The 20,837-nt window shown below is 38.1% G+C and overlaps 1 protein-coding gene across 1 annotated transcript; it reads right to left on the bottom strand.

The window, feature by feature from the left end:
- Nucleotides 1-2,923: 2,923 nt before the first annotated feature.
- LOC127137382 (uncharacterized) lies at nucleotides 2,924-3,469 on the bottom strand. The gene has a single exon (XM_051063849.1). The coding sequence runs from the start codon at nucleotides 3,467-3,469 to the stop codon at nucleotides 2,924-2,926; it is 546 nt and encodes a 181-aa protein (XP_050919806.1).
- Nucleotides 3,470-20,837: the final 17,368 nt, after the last annotated feature.

Raw genomic sequence — 20,837 nt, forward strand, 5'->3', positions numbered from 1 at the left:
AGGTCACTTTCTATTTTTGGAAATTCTTGACTTGACTTCAAATTCTTCAACGTGAGTGTTTGAAATGTCAAATGAGACTTGTTTGAACATGAATGAAGTATCTCTGATCACTTCCCACCTCCAAATCCACAGTTGACTTTGTAGTTGACTTTTATGGGCCTCAGATGACTTGGTCATGCACTGATGAATCTAAGCCTTCAACACTTAACCAAGCTGCTTCAAAATGATCCTTGGGTCATGTAAGCTCATTGGCACCACCATAGGGCTTTCATCTCGTGAAAAATGCTCTTGCCCTCTTGCATAGTTGAATCTCCTGACTAGTCTGACTGATGATATGCAGTGGTCTATGCAATATGAATGCAATGTTAATGACCTAAAAATGAAATGTATATACAAATGGGAGGTGCAAATTTGAGGTGCTACACTTAGCAACTGTTGGAACATCTGATTTTAGCAGGGGAAAGAGCTCAAACATGATTCTTGGCTATGAATATCTGACTCGACTTGGGGATTATTCCAAAAGCACCTCTTATCCGAAAAAAGAGAAAGTTCAGTGATGATTCTTAATAACGACTAGGAATACCTGATTCTGCAGGGGAGATAAGAAGTTTAGTGACGATTATTTATCAATGCCTAAGAATACCTGACTTTTATGAGGAAACCAGTTGAGAGAGAAAGTGATAGTTCAATGATGATTCCTAGCAACGACTAGAAATACCTAACTCTACTCGGGGAAATATTAGGGACGAAAGGTGACTCTACCGAGAAAAATCCTCAACAACGGTTTGGAAAATTCTGAATTCTGATGAATAAGCCTGAGTATAGACCGAGGGATGAACTTTTTTTGAAAATACTTATGATGCATTGTTATGTATGCGATATGTTGATGAATGTTTGGGTTTCTGCAGGGGAATGTGAAAATGTGGGGTTTTTTAGTTATGCCAAGTATGATTGGGATTAGAATTGTTTGGGGAGAGTACGCTGACTTCCCGTTACCAGAACACTGGAATTTTGATGTCCAAACAGGCATTAAGTGCAATAGTTAAGGATGACTGCCGGGGGATTTTTGATTGGCCAAGTCCAAGGGACTTCGTGACGCTCTCAGGTTGGGGATACCGAGCATGTTTTTGGTTACCTTTGATACATTTGAAAGATAAGTGATTCAATGCTTTCCCTTAAAGTTTTTTTTAAAAAGGTTTATTTTTACTGAAAAATTTCCAATGTGATGTCAATTTTAAGAAAAGTCACATTTCGCAAGCAAAGAAGGAAAAGTAAATATGTTGAGCACATATGAGGGAATTCAATTAATTGATAAATGGTCCCAAAATTGGTGATTTGTACAAAGGAAAGAAATTCCTAAAATAGGTGATTGCAAAAAGAAATTGAAAAACTACAATGGCAATGGAAATGACTCGGATTTCCACCAAGTTTCGACTCTGCTATAGTCCTTATGTCTTTGACTGTCCTTTGATCTTTCTTTCAGAAGGAGAGTGACTGGATTGACTCGCCGGGGAGCGACTAGATTGACTTGCTAAGGAGTGAAGAAAGATCCTTTCGCGAGATGCAACCTTTTGCTTTTATGAATCCATAATTTTTGCCTAGGCCGCCCTTTCGGGGTTTTAGCCTACCGGGATACCCATTTTTGCATAAGTCGCCCTTTCGGGTTTTCAACTTATCGGGCTTTTTTTTAAGCATAGTATTTTTTTACTGCATCTGCGTTCACATGGAATGGAAGATCTTCGCCATCCATAGTTGCAAAGATTAAGGCTTCTCCAGAGAAGACCTTTTTTATAACATATGGGCCTTCATAGTTTGGAATTCATTTTCCCCTTGGATCGATGTGAATTGGCAGAATCTTCTTCAATACAAGGTCTTTGGCCTTGAGGCTGCGGGGGAAGACCTTATTGTCATGGGCCCTTTTGATGCACTTCTAGTAAAGCTGGTCGTGGCAGATGGCTGCCTAGCGCTTTTCATCAATGGGGTTTAGTTGGTCAAAGTAGGTTTGCACCCCCTCGACTTCATCAAGCTTGACATGGATCAAAATCCTTAAAGAAGGAATCACTACTTCAACAGGAAGGACTACATGCATTCTATACACTAGAGATAAAGGGGTTTCCCCTGTGGAAGTACACATTGAGGTACAATAGCCATGTAATGTGAACGGGAGCATTTTGTGCCAATATTTGTAGGTTTCCACCATTTTTTGCATGATTTTCTTGATATTCTTGTTAGCTGCCTCAACAATGCCATTCATCTTGGGCATATAAGGCGATGAGTTGTGGTGTTCGATTTTGAAGCTTCGGCATAGCTCTTTCATAATTTTATTATTGAGGTCAGATCCATTATCAGTAATGATCTTGTTGGGGACCCCATAACAACAAATGATTTCTTTTCTCATGAACTGAGCTACCACTTGTCTTGTAATGTTGGCGTATGAGACCGCCTCCACCCATTTAGTGTAGTAGTCTATGACTACCAAGATAATGCGGTGTCCGTTCGAGGCAGTTGGCTCAAGCCGTCCGATCATATCAATTCCCCACATGGTAAAAGGCCAAGGTGATGTTAGGACAACGAGTGGCATTGGTGGCACAATGATCTTGTCGGGGTAGATCTGACATTTGTGGAAGGTTTGGACGTGGAGGTAACAGTCCTTCATAGTCATCTAATAAAATTCGACTCTTAGGATTTTCTTTACCATGGTGTGTCCACTGGCATGTGTCTCGAAGGATCCCTCATGGATTTCCATTATAATCTGGTTTTCTTCTTGTTGTTCACTCATCTAAGCAAAACTGAACTGTAATTTTTCTTGTACAATACCCCTTCCGCTTAAGAAGAACTTTGATGATAACTTCCAAAGATACTTCTTTTCGATGATGGATGCAGCCTCAGGGTACTCCTGGCTTTCCAAGAACTTCATGATATCTTAAAACCAAGGATAACTGTCGACTTTGTCTTCTACTGCCAAATAGTGGGAAGGATCATCCAAGTAGTTGATGTGGAAACTAGCTTCATTTTTCCATCTGACCTTAAACATGGATGACAAAGTTGCCAATGTGTCGGCTAGCTGATTCTCTTCTCGAGTAATGGGATTGAATGTAATTTCGTCAAAGTATGGGATCATATTCAAAACATGTTCTTTGTAAGGAATGAGCTTGTGGTCTCGAGTTTCCCAATCGCCTTTGACTTGGCCGAGGACCAAGGCTGAATCTCCATAAACTTCATGAATTTTGATCCTAAGATCAGTTGCAACTCCAATGCCGAAGATACAGGCCTCGTACTCTGCCATGTTATTGGTACATTCTAAGCACAACCTTGCGGTGAAGGGTAAATGAAATTCAGCTGGGGAGGTGATGACTACCCCAATGCCACTATCGTGAGCATTAGAAGCTCCATCAAATACAAGAGTCCAATGAGATCCTGACTCAGGTCCTTCCTCGGGGCCAGGTATGTTGCAATCTCTGATCAACATGATGTCCTTGTTCGGGAATTCAAAGCGCATGGACTGGTAGTCTTATAAGGTTGATGTTCTAGATAGTTAGAAAATACACTTCCTTCGATAGCTTTTTGAGTAACATGTTAGATGTCGTACTCGATAAAATCCATTTGCCAATGGGCTACTCTATCGGTTAGAGCAGGCTTCTCGAAGATGTATTTGAAAGGATCCATCTTGGAGATTAACAAGGTTGTATGAGTGAGCATGTATTGTCTTAAGCATTTGGCAGCCCAAGCTATTACACAACAAGTCTTTTCAAGCATTGAATACCTACTCTCATAATTAATGAACTTATTACTTAAGTAGTATATTATGTGCTCTTTCCTACCAGTTTCGTCTTGTTGGCCTAGGACGCATCTCATGGATCCTTCAAGAATGCTAATGTACATTATCAATGGTCTTCCAGGCACATGAGGCATTAGTATAAAAGGTTCTTGTAGGTACTTCTTTATCTTCTCAAATGTGTTTTGGCGATCGTCGTTCTAAATGACAGCTTGATCCTTTCGAAGAAGTTTGAAGAGTGGCTCACAAGTGTCCATAAAGTGAGATATGAATCTAGATATGTAGTTCAATCTACCCAGGAATCCTCAGACTTCCTTCTCGGTTTTGGGTGCAGGCATAACTTGTATGGCCTTCACTTTCTTAGGATTTACCTCAATGCCACGTTGGCTGGCGATAAAACCTAGTAGTTTTCCAGATCTTACTCCGAACGTGCAGTTGTTGGGATTAAGCCTTAATTTGAATTTTCTTAGCTTCTCGAATATCTTCTCTAGATTGATAAGATGCCCCTATCTGATTTGGGATTTGGCAATCATATCATCAACATAGACCTTGACCTCTTTATGAATCATTTCATAAAAGAGTGTGACCATGGCTCGTTAATAAGTTGCACAATCATTCTTTAGTCCGAAAGGAATGACCTTGTAACAAAAGGTTCCCTTTGGGGTTATGAAAGTGGTTTTTTTCCATATCCTCCAGAGCCATCCGGATCTGGTTGTAACCGGAGAATCCATCCATGAAAGAGAAAATAGAGAATTGAGCAGTTTTATCCACTAGCACATCAATATAAGGTAGTAGAAAGTCGTCTTTGGGACTTTCTCTATTCAGATCTCTATAATCTACACATATCCTCACTTTGTCATCCTTCTTGGGCACGGGCATGATATTGGCAATCCACTAGGGTTAGTTGGAGACTGCTAGAAAGCCTTGTAGCGGTAAATTCATGACCATCAAGCTATGGATAAACTTAACATCAATAAAACCAGAGTCGCCACCGCGCTTTTATTGTTTCCAAAGGAAAAGGGAAAAGTACGAACAAAACCCAAAGATAAGAAGCTTCCAAATCAAAACTAATAAAATGTCAGAGATTACAGGTAAGGGGGTTGGTTACACAGAGGGAAGGTGTTAGCACCCAAAGTGTCCTAGGTACTCCTAGGGAGCCCTTTTTCATGTGTGTATGTGTTTTTGGTATAAAAGATGTTTGAGAAAAATAGAGTGTGGGGATGAGAAAATAATTCATTGATTACATTTTTGTGTTTGACAAGACCTTCGGAATTGTGCCTACGTACCAACATAAAAATGAGGAATCAAAACCTCGTAGTTCGTGGTAACAATTTCAAAGTGAGTGAGTTGCTTTTAACAAAAGGTTAATGAGAAAGGTACAAAAGGCCCAAAAGTTTGGATGACGTTATTATCTCTTTTTGTCTTTTGAAATTTTAAGTCAATATGATTAGATTTATTCACAAGTTTGATTTAAGGAAAAGAAGTTCAAAAATTCAATGGCATAAGGCCAAAGTTTCTACTTGAAATAAGGTCTAAGTTTGAAATCACAAGCAAAGAAAGTTTTTGAAAGTGGGGAGAGATTTGAAATTTAAGAAGTGGGAGGAGATGAAGAGGCTATCCTAAGCATAAAATTAAAAGTTAAGAGTTGCAAAGATCTGAGCAATGGGATGCAATCCAACAGACAAGAATGTCATATAGAAAACCCACTTTCCCTTTGGACTTTGAATCAAACATTAATCAGCAAGCAATTAGAAATTTTAGACATCATGAAGATCAAGGCATCCAATAAAGATAGCCACATCCAAGCAAGCAATTCCATAGCTAGCAGTCTTCTTTGTCTTCTCATGTATCGAATGAAATACTCCTTGATTAACTCAGAATAAAGAATTAGACACAAAATCAAAATAACAGTTGTATCAAGACCATGTAGCAGATGAATTCAAGTGGATTCCAATACTTGTATCAAATGAAAGCTCAAATCACAATACTTGGTCTCAGAAATGTTGGCATTGGTCAAGTCCTTTTGCATATGGAATGTTTCCTAATCCTAAGTCCAGAAGTTCAGATCAAACCAACAGTCCACACAAACATTTTTTAGGGTTTTTGTTATTTATTAGGTATTTTAAGGTCCTAATCCCACAAACACAAACAAAATACACAAACAAATATATACAATCACAAATATGGCTCAAATGAGGAAAGTGAAAATGGCATAAACATAAACAAATTAAATGATATGTAAATGACAATGAATGATAAATGACTTGAAATTAAATTGCATAAAAATAAATGACTTGAAAGTAAAGCAATATTAATAAGAGTAGTCAAATGTTAGTCAAGGTTAGTTATATGTTAGTGGTGTTTTGCTTTTCAATCGATTAAGTCATTCTTTGGAGAACACTCAACCATCTATTCACAAGCATGAATCCTTGAACCAAGACATCTTCCAAAGGAAGGAAAAAAGGCCAAGTTTCCACATAATACCATAAAAGATGGGATACTTACAATCTCACTTACTAGAATGCTATGCCTTTAGGGTCAAATTTAGCTCTATGTTAAGCAATCGTAATTGGACATATGTAGAAGTCACAACTATCTGAGGCCAGGAAATAAAAATTTAGGTGCTAATGCATGTTAGAGATTTGGTATAATGAACCAAACTCCTAAAACATACCACAAACTAAAAGAAAAGATCAAGGTAGATGGACCTATCTCATCCATACTTGTATTAATTCATCTAACACAAGGTTATTGATAAACCAATTAGCCTTAGGATATTGAGATTTCATTGGTCAATGAAAGGGATGGGAAAGAATGGGAATAAAGATGAATAGGGAGGGGAGATGAGAGAAACACAAATTGGTCATGGGAGGAATTTTATCAAATTAAAATTATTCATTCATTTTGGGAGATGAAATATACATTTCATCAATCCCCTAAGTCCAATGATTTTAATCCAACAAAAGTCAAATCAACCTTGATCAAGACCCAAACAAATAGTAAAACATCACAAGACCATAAAAATGGCTCAACATAATTTTCACACAATTAATCAATTAAAAATCAAATTAAAAATGCATTTAAATTCAATTTAATTTGGTCAAAACCTAAAATCTCTTCAAAACACCAAAAAAATGGCCAACAGATTTATCCTATGTCAAAAAAGATCAAAGGGCCTTAGACAAAAAATTTCATGATTTTTGAAAAGTCAGAAGTATTTTTACACAATTAAAAATATGCACAAAAACATTTAATTCATGAAAAATATAAAAGTTAATCCAAAAAATGATTTTAATTTAGACAATGAAAGAGAAAAACATTTAATTTTTTTTGGTGAAAGTCTCATATTTTTTGGATAAAAATGAAATTATTATGAATTAAACAAAATAAAGCAATTAAATGAAAAATCAGAAAATACAAAAAAACAAGGCCCATCAGATCTCCCTCATTAATTGAGGTGGCAGATCTGATGGCCAAGCGCGCGCTTCCATCATGTTCTGCAGTCAACGCGTGTACACGTGTGGTAATAAGGAAGAATGACTCAAATTAAAACGTTGGACAAAGATCAGATGGCTTAGGTCAAGCCAACACATCACCGAAGCTCTAACTCTGGTCATCTTTTCCGGCGAGGGCCACCGGACTGGTCCAACTAAAACTTCATGAAAAATGGAAAATGAGTATACTAATTTGAAGAAAAAATGCTCAGGAGCACGAATCTGACCTCCATTTCTTCCAATTCCAAGTATATTGAAAGATACATGGATTTGAAAATTGAGGTTCATGATCTGAGTTGCTTCAATTTGATCTCAGAACAACTCAATCTTGTTGTCTATATTGGTAGGACTTCAGCAAACCAAAAATCACAAAGAATGGTAAAGAATTAAGAGAGAATCGAAGAGATGAAGTTTCTGAATTTTCACCTTTGAGTTGCTTCAAATTCACTTGATCTTGATCTGGATTTGCTTGATTCCTATTCCTCTTGCTTGCAGTGATCAATTGAGATGAAAAGGGCAATGAATTCTTAGAGTTTGAATTTCAAAACAAAAGGTGAAATTCAAACTCGATTTCAATTGAAATCTTCAAGAACTCTATGAAATGGAGGGTTTGAATTGTTTTGGCAAAGCTTGGGCAAGGTGTTGGTAAAGTTCTGAGCTCAATGCACTTGTATTTATAGCCAGTCCATGTTCTTTTCATACACTTCCATTTAAAAATTCAAAAATAGTAATTTCCTTCATGAGCTAGCATGGGCGTGTACAAAGCCCAAAGAATGATTGGAAAAGGTCCAAAATCATGCATAGCTCATGCTGAAAGCAATGCATTAACCCATGTAATGTTGAAATGAGTTTGATCATGAGAATCCTCCAAATGGTACCATGCATTACACCCATACACAAGTCCTTCAATATTGATCCAAATGAGATGATTTTGGTCTTTTTGGAAAGGGGAGATCAAGGGGAACAACTTTAATGTTGAACACGTTTCCATTTGAAGCTTGGATCATTATGAATTTTGAGGTGGAAGTTTGGAAAATCAAACATAAATGAAATTTTTCTAAGTACCAAGTCAAATGTTCACTTCTTTCACCTTGAATAACGTTTGCTATGGACTTCAAATAGAAAAAGTTCCTTCATCAAAGTTGTATATCTTTTAAACCTATTCAATTTGGTGACAAACTTGACCTCATTTGAATTTTTCATGAAGGAGTTATGCATTTTAGAAGTTGAGGAAAATCACTTGTTCAATGGTAATGGTCCAAAATGACCTATAATGTTTCCTCTTGGCACTTGCATTTGCAAGTTGAATTTGAACTTCCTACAAACATAAAAGTTGAACTAGATATATTGACTTTGATCATGTAATTTGAATGGATTTCATCTCATAAAATATGAGCAAGTTATGGTCTTGGGAAGTTGACCTCCTAACTAGGGTTCAGACAAAATGACCTATAACCTTTCACCATAAAAATAACTTTCCAAGAAAAAATAGCTCTAGACATCAACATGAAAGTTGTTTGGAATGTCATTATAAATAAATTGTATCTTGGAATCATTTTCATATGACAAAAATTGTAGGAGATAGGATCTAGGGAACCCCAGTTTTGACCAGTTGACTTTCTCTGGTCAACCACCATGAACCATATTGCTAGCTTGACATTCTCTTAATTTTTGGGACTCATGGAGGATCATATATGTGTAATATGATGTAATATGAAGTATCCCTTGAAATATTTGATCAAATTATGAAGAAATTTGTTGAAGAAGTCACACAAGATACCCAGATGAATTAGGGTTCCCAAAGCAAACAAACTTCAAACTCTTAATGATTTCTTGATCAAGATGAGATGTGAAGACCATGGGGATCCATATATGATGTCTAAAGTAAATTTGAACCATCTCTTGATTGATCTCCTTGCATTGAGGGTCTCAAACCTTAGATATGAGCTTCATGGAGCATTGGTGAGCACACAGACTACCTACAAAAGATTTAAACTATACATTGACATATTTTTGGTATTTTGGTTAGTAAAATAATGAAAAGAAAAGTATGATACAATAAAATACAAACCCAGTGAATGAGGGGTAAGGAGGATGCCAAGGTGTGATCCCAAAGTTAATGCATATGATGAGATAGCATGAGGGATCTTAGGATCAAAATTGGGGTCTTACAAGCCTGCACTGAGATGCTTTTATACCTTCTCCTTGATCTTCATAGCCATGTCAGGACGAGTCCTTCGTAGATTTTTCTTCACGGGAGGGAACTCTTCTTGGAGAGGTAGACGGTGGACCACAATGTTAATATCGAGGTCGGGCATGTCTTGGTAAGACCATGCAAACACATCTATGTAATCTTTCAAGAGCTTGACCAACTTTGCCTTGACTTCTTCTTGTAGAGTCGAGCCTACTCTAACTTCCTTAGCCTCCCCGTTCATTCGAAGGTTGACCACTTCAACTATACCTTTGACTCTTGCTTGAGTAGTCTTGCTAACTCTTCGGGGAGCTCGTAATCCTCATCATAATCCTCGTCGACATGATTAATCGGGTTATCAAAGTCATATGAGACTATAATAAAATTATCATTGGTGGTAACCCAGGGTGATTTTCACGATTTAGGGTTCATGATTTTATTGATATGAAAGGAGGAAAAATTATTTGAACAAGAAATTTAAGAACAAGAAAAGGTATTTCCATTTTTGAAAAGTGAATAAATAAATGAAAGATAAAGATCACAAAATTGGATGCGAAACGTGGATTTTTTTCATTAATTTGATAAAAAGGGAAATTTCAAGGAGGTGAAATTCTGGTGTCAGATATGAGATGTCGAAGGTAATGTCACGACACTAATATCTGAACAATACAAATAGGATAAAAGATAAAGAACAGTAATACAAGAGACACAAGCAATTGTTAACCCAGTTCGGTGCAAACTCACCTACGTCTGGGGGCTACCAAGCCAGGAAGGAAATCCACTAAATAGAATTAGTTCAAAGACTCTCAGTAAACAACTTCAAGTTACAGTCTTTTCACCTAATCTTTACCCATGTGACTTCTACCTAAGAACTCTTAGATATGAGATCCTACTTACTCCCCATCAATCATAACAGTGATATAAAACAAGAATTACAATGAAAAGAAGACACTCTTCAATAACACATACTTGATCTTACTTTAAAGCTTCAATCAAGTAAACACACACTCATGCTTAAAAGCTTAGAGTGACAAATTACAACTCAAAAATCAGACCAATTCAATCATCTATGGATAAATTGAATGACTTACAATTCACATGACCACACAAGACTAAAACCCTTATTCTCTCTCGATATTTCGTTTGTTATTTCTTGTGTATAAAACTAGGTTTTCCATGTCCTTTTTATAGAAGCATTTGGCTGGGCTTGGACATCATAAACCCTAAAACTATTTTCCATTCAAATCTTCTCATGACAGCTGATTAAATCTCTTTGGAAAATAAGTAAATCTGGTTGTAATTAATGATTGAATGCGCGTTTACATCATCTCATCAATCATACATAGATTTGCATTAAAAACACAATCAAATAATACATAACATTCAGACTGAATGTTCTGTATACAGATGTCACGACATCAGGTCTGACATCTCAGTAAAATCCCGCATAATCACATTTTAAATATCCTGCATAATCACATTTCAAATATCCTGCAGGTACAAGTTATCTTATGTCAAGACAACACATGTGACAACTTGTGAACACTCTAGGTTTTACCAAAATTGCTGCCAACACTAGAACCAACAAACTCCCCCTTTGGAAAATTTTGGCTAAAACATATATCAGTCCATTTGTTCACAAGAGTAAAAACATATCAGCAGTTAAGCAGTAGCAGAAGCAATAAACCACACATTTACTAGCTATAATAGCAACTAGTATTAAACACACATTAAACACATTTGAGTTTCTTCTCCCCCTATGTCTGTTCAACACAGACATCTCCTTTAGCAACACCTGTAACATTCAGAATCACCCCATCTGACATCTCCTTCAACATCACCTGTACAACACAGAACATTATTCTGTTCAACATCAGCTGTCATCTGTTTAGCCTGGCTACTTCAGCACATATTAACTACAGCTCTCCATATATAACTTCTCCCCCTTTTTAGTCAAAATAGACCAAAGAGACCAATTAGAACAAATAAATGTCAATTAGTCCAGCAGAGAATGTCACATAGAATGTTATAACATATAAAATGTTAAAATAAATTGTCAGGTGTTACAGAACCATAATTATACGCAGCTATATGAGCTGAGATAAAAAGAACTCCAGAGAACTCACAAAGCGAACCCAAAAATTACATCATGGCATCAAACAAGACTGCAAAAAAAAACAACAAACATCAACCAGCAAGCATCAATGCATCCAAAACATTATCATAACAGAGGGACCATCTTCACCACAACTCAGTCTGAGGAGCTAGCATCTTCTTCACCTTCAGATCCAGAACTACCACTAGATTGATCTTGAGATTCAGACCTCTCACTTGAAGTGTGGGCATCTGTTTCCTTGGCTTCACCAACATTATCCATATCTCCTTGCTCCAAGCTATTAATTAGAACCTCTAAAGCTTCTTTCCTAGCCTTAGCCACCCTAATCCTAGTCTTCAATTCCTTACAGGTCTCTTTCAGTTCAACAATTAGGCCACCTTGAGAGGTTGGCTTCTTCATAGTAGATGTCATGACAATGTCATTGACATGACTGCCTTCAAATAGCTTGTAATGAACTGACAATTGAGGTTTTCTTCTACTAGGGATATCACTTGTGCTCAAAATACCAGGTTGCTGGCTTAGGATTATCCCACAAATTATTGAGGGAGAAGCGACTGGCAGCTTCACTGCATTTGTGAAAGCATGTTTGACAATTTGTTCAAACATGAACCTTCCATAATCAAAATTAAGCTTGGCTACAATAGCATATATTGTCCTTCCAAGAGCATTATAGATTATTGAGATATGGTTTGTTGGTACCCAGTTGGTTGACCCTATCTTAGGCAAGATAGCATATTTCACAGTCAATTTTCCAGTAGAGAGATGTTTTTTGCTTGGCCATCCCTTTACTTGTCCAGCAGTTATTGTCCTACATACCTCATTGTCTGTGGCCTCTAATTCAACAGCTCATTCAGTTCCTCTTCCTAGGAGCTTATTGATCACAGTTGGGGAGAACCTTACACACCTTCCTCTAACAAACACCTTACAAAACTCTTTGATGTTCTTGTCAGCAATATCCTCCAGGATGTTCACCACAAACTCCTTAACAAGACCTTCAAAACATTGGGGTAATCCACTAACTGTTTTCATTAAACTAGCAGACTTGATCAAATCCATAACCTCCTTCACTTCCACAACATCCTTTCCCAGTTTCCTTTCCACAGCTACTCTCCTCTGTATTTCCACTTGGCTGCACCATCTTCCAGATGGAAGGAAATGTTATCCAAATGCACAATAACAACCTTAGCAGGAGATTTTCTAGCAGTTTGCTTTTTGACAGAAGAGATGTCTGGGACATCGTCTTCAATATCATCCTCTGACTCAGAACTTTCTTTGACCTTTCTATTCTTTACCTCCACTTTACTCCATGACTTTGAAGGACCTACAGCAGTAGCCTTCTTACTAGTTCTGGTTGTCATCATCTCAGCCACAGACCTCCCCTTCCTGGTCTTCATTCTCTTAGCTACCCTTGGCTCCAAGTTATGAAGCAAGGTGTCATCTTCATCATCTGAGCTTTCTTCTTCCAAGTCAATCACCTTCTTACCAAAGTCAAGCTTCTGAGAAGCATCTACAAATTTCTTACTAGGCACGGCTTTCCCTAAAGAACACAGTCCCTCAGCAACAATATCTTTCTCTGACCTAGATGAATCATCATCTTTCTCATTGTGAGGTTCCACCTCAGGTGAGGGGTCCCTTCTAGATAGAGGAGTCGAAACTCCCTTGGCTGAGTTTCCTTTATTTAGGATCCTCGTGACCAGATTCCTAATGACACGGTCAGTATAATGCATGTCATCCTTAGAGGGAGGGTTATCAGAATTGTTACCTTGAGTGTTTCCTGCAGTGGAAGATGGACCAGGGGCGTCTCCTGGGATGATTGATAGGGGAATCACTTCCAAAATGTCTTCATTTAGAAAATCCATGGAGGGTGTTCTTGCTTTGTGAGTAGGTTTAGAACCAGAAGATGGAGGATGTTGTGACATCTTGTTGAGCTTGTGAAGGATTTTTTGTTGCCCTAGCAGAGATGATCGATACAGTTTGATGAAGATGGAAGTGGTTGTGCTGAGGTTGCGTGTAGAAATGCTATAGATGGTAGTTCCAATACTAGGTAATGATTTACCATAAATGGGGCACTTTCTTTTAAGTGGGCAGACAATATTTTTATTACCTTTTCCACTCCAAATTAATTGCTATAAATTCTCATGGATACAAATCCCTAATTTCCCTCTTAAGCATTCAAATTGATTAGCATCCAAAGCCTTTGTAAATATGTCATCTAATTGCATTTCAGTAGTAACATGGTCCAGGGCTATGATTTTCTCTTCCACTAGTTCTCTAATAAAGTGATGACAAATATCAATGTGCTTTGTCCTGCTGTGCTGAATAGGATTCTTAGAAATATTTATAGCACTCAGGTTGTCACAGTACAATGTCATGACCTCTTGTGTGACATTTTATTCAGTCAACATTTGTTTCATCCAAACCAGTTGAGAACAACTACTCCCAGGTGCTATGTATTCAGCTTCAGCAGTGGATAGGGACACACAATTTTGTTTCTTGCTAAACCATGATATCAAGTTGTTCCCCAAGAAGAAACATCCTCCTGGTGTGCTTTTCTTATTATCAGCACTTCCAGCCCAGTCAGCATCATAGTATCCAGTTAGCATAGATCCAGAACCATGAGTATACAACATCCCATAGTCACTGGTGCCATTGACATATTTCAGTATCCTCTTCACTTGGTTTATGTGACTGACTTTTGGTTCAGCTTGATATCTAGCACAAACACCTACAGCAAAGGCAATGTCAGGTCTACTTGCTGTGAGATATAGCAGACTTCCTATCATGCTTCTGTATAGACTTTGATCTACACTAACACTATTTTCATCTTTGGAGACTTTCATATGTGTAGGAGCTGGTGTCCTTTTATGACTTGCATTCTCCATGCCAAACTTCTTAACAATGTTCTTGGCATATTTTCTCTGAGATAGAAAGATAGAATCTTCTATCTGCTTGACTTGTAGCCCAAGGAAATAGGTTAGTTCTCCAACAAGGCTCATCTCAAATTCAGACTGCATTTGAGCCACCATGAGATCCACATATATTTGAGCCACCATGAGTTTTCCTCCTTCATTCTTAACAAATAGGGTCTTGTCAATTCCTCCCTTCCTGTATCCATTGTTAATGAGGAACACTGTGAGTCTATCATACCAAGCCCTAGGAGCTTCTTTCAAACCATAGAGGGCTTTCCTCAACTTGTACACATGCTTTGGAAGATTTGGATCTGTGAATCCTTGAGGTTGTTCAACATATACTTCCTCATTTAAGTAGCCATTCAAGAAGGCACTTTTTACATCCATTTGGAATAGTTTGAACTTCAGAATACGTGCCACTCCAAGAAATAGTCTAATGGACTCAAGGTGAGCTACAGGAGCAAATGTTTCATCAAAATCCACTACTTCAACTTGAGTATATCCTTGTGCTACTAATCTTGCTTTGTTTTTAGTAACCACCCTTTGTTCATCACATTTATTCTTGTACACCCACTTTGTACCTATGACATTTATTCCTTCAAGTCTTGGAACAGTTCCCATACTTCATTCCTCTTGAATTGACCTAACTCCTCCTGCATGGCATTGATCTAGAACTCATCAGTCAAGGCCTCCTTGACATTCCTAGGCTCAATCTTGGACACAAAAAGCCATGTGAGATCACTTCCCTTGATCTATTTGTGACCCCTTTATTTGGGTCTCCTATAATTAGATCTTTGGGATGATCCTTCTGAATTCTGATGGGGGGTCCCATGTTGATTTTGTCATCTTCAGGTTCAGCTTTAGTAGGTTCACTCTCATTATTTCTGTCTGAGAAATCAGTTGGGGGATCCTTTGGAGATGTCTGAACATCGTCTATGACATCAGTCTGTTGATCATCAACCACAACATTGATAGATTCCATCATTACTTTTGTTCTGGAATTAAAGACTCTATATGCTCTACTGTTTGTTGAGTAGCCCAGAAATATTCCTTCATCACTTTTGGGATCCATCTTCCTTTTTTGTTCACGATCAGTCAAAATATAACATTTACTACCAAACACATGGAAGTATTTGACTGTAGGTCTTCTCCCTTTCCAGACTTCATATAGGATAGTAGGAGTCCCTTTCTTCAAGGTTACTCTGTTGTGAACATAGCAGGCTGTGTTCATAGCTTCAGCCCATAAGTGGTAGGTCAATTTCTTAGCATGAATCATAGCTCTGGCTGATTCTTGAAGAGTTCTATTTTTCCTTTCTACCACACCATTTTGCTGAGGAGTAATGGGAGATGAGAACTCATGACTAATTCCTTCTAATGCACAGAATTCAGCAAATTTGCTGTTTTCAAATTCCTTCCCATGATCACTTCTGATTTTTATAACTTGGCTTTCCTTTTCTCTTTGAAGTCTCAAACAAAGATCTTTGAAGATTTCAAACACATTAGATTTCTCTCTTATAAAATTGACCCAGGTGTATCTGGAGAAGTCATCCACCACTACATAAGCATACTTCTTACCACCAAGACTTTCCACCTGCATGGGGCCCATCAAATCCATATGGAGAAGTTCCAGCACTCTGGAAGTGGTGTCATGTCTGAGCTTCTAATGTGACATCTTTGTCTGTTTTCCAATCTGACATTCTCCACAAATTCTTCCTTCATCAATCTTCAAGTTGGGAATTCCTCTAACAACTTCAACAGATATAATCCTCTTCATTCCTTTAAGATGCAGATGGCCCAATCTTTGATGCCATATCTTCACTTCTTCTTCTTTGGCTAGAGAACACATTGAAGAATAACCAGTTTCTTGAGAACTCCACATATAGCAGTTGTCGTTAGACCTAACTCCTTTCATGATCACTTCATTTTCTTTATTAGTAATCAGACATTCATCTTTTGTGAAGTTTACAGTTAAACCTTGGTCACATAGTTGACTAATGCTTATTAGGTTTGCAGTCAGTCCCTTAACAAGTAGGATGTTGTCAAGATTAGGAACTCCAGGGCAATTAAGCTTACCAATTCCCTTGATTTCACCCTTTGCTCCATAACCAAAGGTTACATAGCTAGTGGCATGAGGATGCAGGCCAATTAGCAGGTTTTTGTTTCCAGTCATGTGTCTGGAACACCCACTGTCAAAATACCAGTCTTCTTTGGCTGAAACTCTGAAGGAAGTGTGAGCTATCAGGCTTGTAACACCAGTCCTAGGAACCCATTGTTTTCTGTTGACAGGTGTGTGATGTTTAGGTCTAGGTTGATGATGAGAAGGACTAGGATAGCCATACAACTTATAGCAGAATGGTTTTATGTGGCCATATTTTCCACAGTAATGACATCTCCATCTTTGATGTTTCCCCTTCTGCTGTCTTCCTTTATGATGTTGTGACATCTCTAGTTTGCTACCAGTGTGACTGCACTTTGGTTTAGGTTTGCTACTAGTGTGGCTGCACTCAGGTTTAGATTCATTGAACCCAATGCCAGACTTGTCTCCTGTCATTTGTCCAGTCTGGAGAATTTTTTCAAAGGTGTCAGATCCATTGTTTAGCATCCTGACATACTTTGTCATCTCATCTAGTTTGGAATTCAGAAACACTGCTTCAGTTTTTAATTTAGAGATGGTTTCCAAGTGTTCTACCTTCTCATTCTCCAGTTGTGTTATCACCTTCTTCTGGCTTTCAACTTGTTGACACACTTCTGCACTTCTGTGACACAACTTTCTGTAGGTAGTGGCCAACTCTTCAAAGGTTACTTCATCATCACTTGAGTCTTCATCAGAACCCCATCTTCCAGTCTAGGCGGTCACCAAATTTGCAGACTCTTCTGTTTCACTTTCATCAGACCAAGTGGCAGCAAGACTCCTCTTCTTTTTCTTGAGGTAGGTTCCACATTCAGTTCTAATGTGTCCATACCCCTCATATTCATGGAACTGAACTCCTTTTCCTTCTTTGGGCTTTTCATCTGATCTTGTTCTTCTTCCAGCATTGTTGGATTTACTGATGTCAGATGAGATGTTCTTGACATTAGCCTTAGACCTTACATCCATCTTTTTCAGAAGTCTGTTGAACTGTCTTCCCAGCAATGCTACATCATTTTCCAGATCTTCATCAATATCTTGACCACTTTCCTCCTCTTTCTCCTCAGTGTTTGACATGAAGGCTATGCTTTTGACTTTCTTTTCAGATCCATCACACATTCCCATCTCAAATGTTTGGAGGGATTCAATTAGCTCATCAATTCTCATATTGGAAATGTCTTGAGACTCTTCTATGGCTGTCACTTTCATGGCAAATCTCTTAGGGAGTGACCTGAGTATTTTCCTCACTAATTTTTCATCTGATATCTTCTCACCCAGGGCTCCTGAGGCATTAGCAATTTCAAGGATATTCATATGAAATTCATGAATATTTTCATCTTCTTTCATCCTTAAATTTTCAAACTCGGTAGTGAGCAACTGCAGTCGAGACATCTTCACTCTAGAGGTGCCTTCATGAGTGGTTTTGAGAATGTCCCAAGCATCTTTAGCCACCTCACAGTTGCTTACCAATCTGAAGATATTCTTATCTACTCCATTGAATATAGCATTCAATGCTTTAGAGTTCCCAAGGGCTATGTCATCCTCATCCTTGGGCCATTGTTCTTCAGCCTTCTTATCAGTTGTAGCTTCTCCATCCTTAGTAATAACTAGATGTTCCCATCCTATTAAAACAACCTTCCAAGCCTTATTATCGAGAGATTTTAGGAAGGCTACCATTCAAGGTTTCTAGTAGTCATAGTTGGATCCTTCCAGAATAGGTGGTCTGTGAACAGATCCTCTATCTCTTTCCATAGTACCAGAAAGTAACATCCTTATATCTCACCCAGAACCAGAGCAGGATGCCTGCTCTGATACTAATTGAAATTCTGGTATCAGATATGAGATGTCGAAGGTAATGTCACGACACTAATATCTGAACAATACAAATAGGATAAAAGATAAAGAACAGTAATGCAAGAGACACAAGCAATTGTTAACCCAGTTCGGTGCAAACTCACCTATGTCTGGGGGCTACCAAGCCAGGAAGGAAATCCACTAAATAGAATCAGTTCAAAGACTCTCAGTAAACAACTTCAAGTTACAGTCTGTTCACCTAATCTCTACCCATGTGACTTCTACCTAAGAACTCTTAGATATGAGATCCTACTCACTGACCCTCAATCACAGCAGTGATATAAAACAAGAATTACAATGAAAAGAAGACACTCTTCAATGACACATACTTGATCTTACTTAAAAGCTTCAATCAAGTAAACACACACTCATTCTATGGATGAATTGAATGGCTTACAATTCACAATTATAACTCAAAAATCAGACCAATTCAATCATCTATGGATGAATTGAATGGCTTACAATTCACACGACCACACAAGACTAAAACCCTTATTCTCTCTCAATATTTCGTTCGTTATTTCTTGTGTATAAACTCAGGTTTTCCATGTCCTTTATATAGCAGCATTTGGCTGGGCTTGGACATCATAAACCCTAAAACTATTTTCCATTCAAATCTTCTCATGACAGTTGATTAGATCTCTTTGGAAAATAAGTAAATCTGGTTGTAATTAATGATTGAATGCGCGTTTAAATCATCTCATCAATCATACATAGATTTGCATTAAAAACGTAATCACATAATACATAACATTCAGACTGAATGTTCTGTATACATATGTCACGACATCGGGTCTGACATCTTAGTAAAATCCTGCATAATCACATTTTAAATATCTTGCAGGTACAAGTTATCTTATGTCAAGACAACACATGTGACAACTTGTGAACACTCTAGGTTTTACCAAAATTGCTGCCAACACTAGAACCAACAGGAGGCCCTACAAATGATTCCCCCATGCCTTGGGCATGGCATGGGTTCTTTTGATTGATAAAAAGGGAAAACAACAAAACAAGGGAAATTACTTCTTGGTCATGGTTACTTCCAGAATTTCAAACACGGTACACTTGGTAGAACATATTTCTTTGGTCTTCTTGAAGATCAGTCCTGCATCTTCGGTTTCATCATCCTCTTCCAGGGCATAGACATGGCCATCAACATGATGAGCAACACTTGATAAGTACTCTGATAATGGGAGCACTTGTCCCCTTTCAGCTATCGACGTTATCTTCTTCAAGTTTTGGGAATTGTATCCCAATCCGGTGCAGTTCTTGTTGTTCGGTAGGTTAAATATTCTTCCCCATCCTTCAAGGTGTCCATTCCTTATGATAGTTAAGGTATCTCTTAGGGAGGCCATTGGAAATTCGACTCTTTTTAATTTATCCCTTATAGGGAAAACCATTTCAACGTTGACAATTTTGAACGATTGAAATGGGATTTCCTTTAATTCCCCTTCTACTTCGATGTATCGGAATGACGCCAGATGACTCACCACAATTTCCTCTTCACCTTCTACGACCACCAATTTTTTCCTAACCAAAAACTTCAGCCTTTGATGGAGTATTGAAGTAACGGCCCCAACTGAATGAATCTGTGGTCGCCCCAATAAGCAATTGTATGTCGGGTGTATGTCTATTACAAATAAGGTAATAAAGAAAGTATGATGGCTTATCTTGATAGAAATATCTACTTTTCCAATCACCGTCCTTCTTGATCCATCAAATTCCCTCACCACCAACTCACTCGGTTTCATCACGAGTCCTTCAATGGTTAACTTCGCAAGAGAATTTTTGGGCATCACATTGATAGAGGAACCAATATCTACTAAGACTTTTGATAATACTGTATCTACACACTCAATAGAGATGTGCAAAGCTTTGTTATGATTTCTTCCCTCGGCGGGGAGCTCCTCCTCATTGAATCCCAAACTTAAACTGGTATCTATATTGTTGACCACCCCCTCGAATTGTCACACATAAATTTCTAGGATACGTGAGCAACTTTCATAAAATTGAATAGGGCATTGCGGTGTGCTTCAAAGCATATAAGTAGAGACAACATCGAGATCTTAAATGGAGTTTGGTTGAGTTGTTCAACCACTCGGTAATCGCTTCTTTTCATGATATGCAAGAACTCATCCACCTCATTGGTTGGTAGAGAGTCTTGCCTCTGCTGGGCGTGATCAACCTGTTTGCCCTTGTCTTGGGTCGACGGATCGCTATTCTCAATTATAAGAGGTGCTGGTGCAAAGATCCTGCCACTTCTAGTTACCCTGCCAGTTCTGGCTATGCTGATTATTGGGTCATCGGACTTCAGAGGTTCTTCTTGTATCTTTTGGCTATGAATGTAGACTGAGGAGTCATACACCC

This window comes from Lathyrus oleraceus, chromosome 4 (assembly GCF_024323335.1).
Source record: "Lathyrus oleraceus cultivar Zhongwan6 chromosome 4, CAAS_Psat_ZW6_1.0, whole genome shotgun sequence".
Lineage (NCBI taxonomy): Eukaryota > Viridiplantae > Streptophyta > Magnoliopsida > Fabales > Fabaceae > Lathyrus > Lathyrus oleraceus.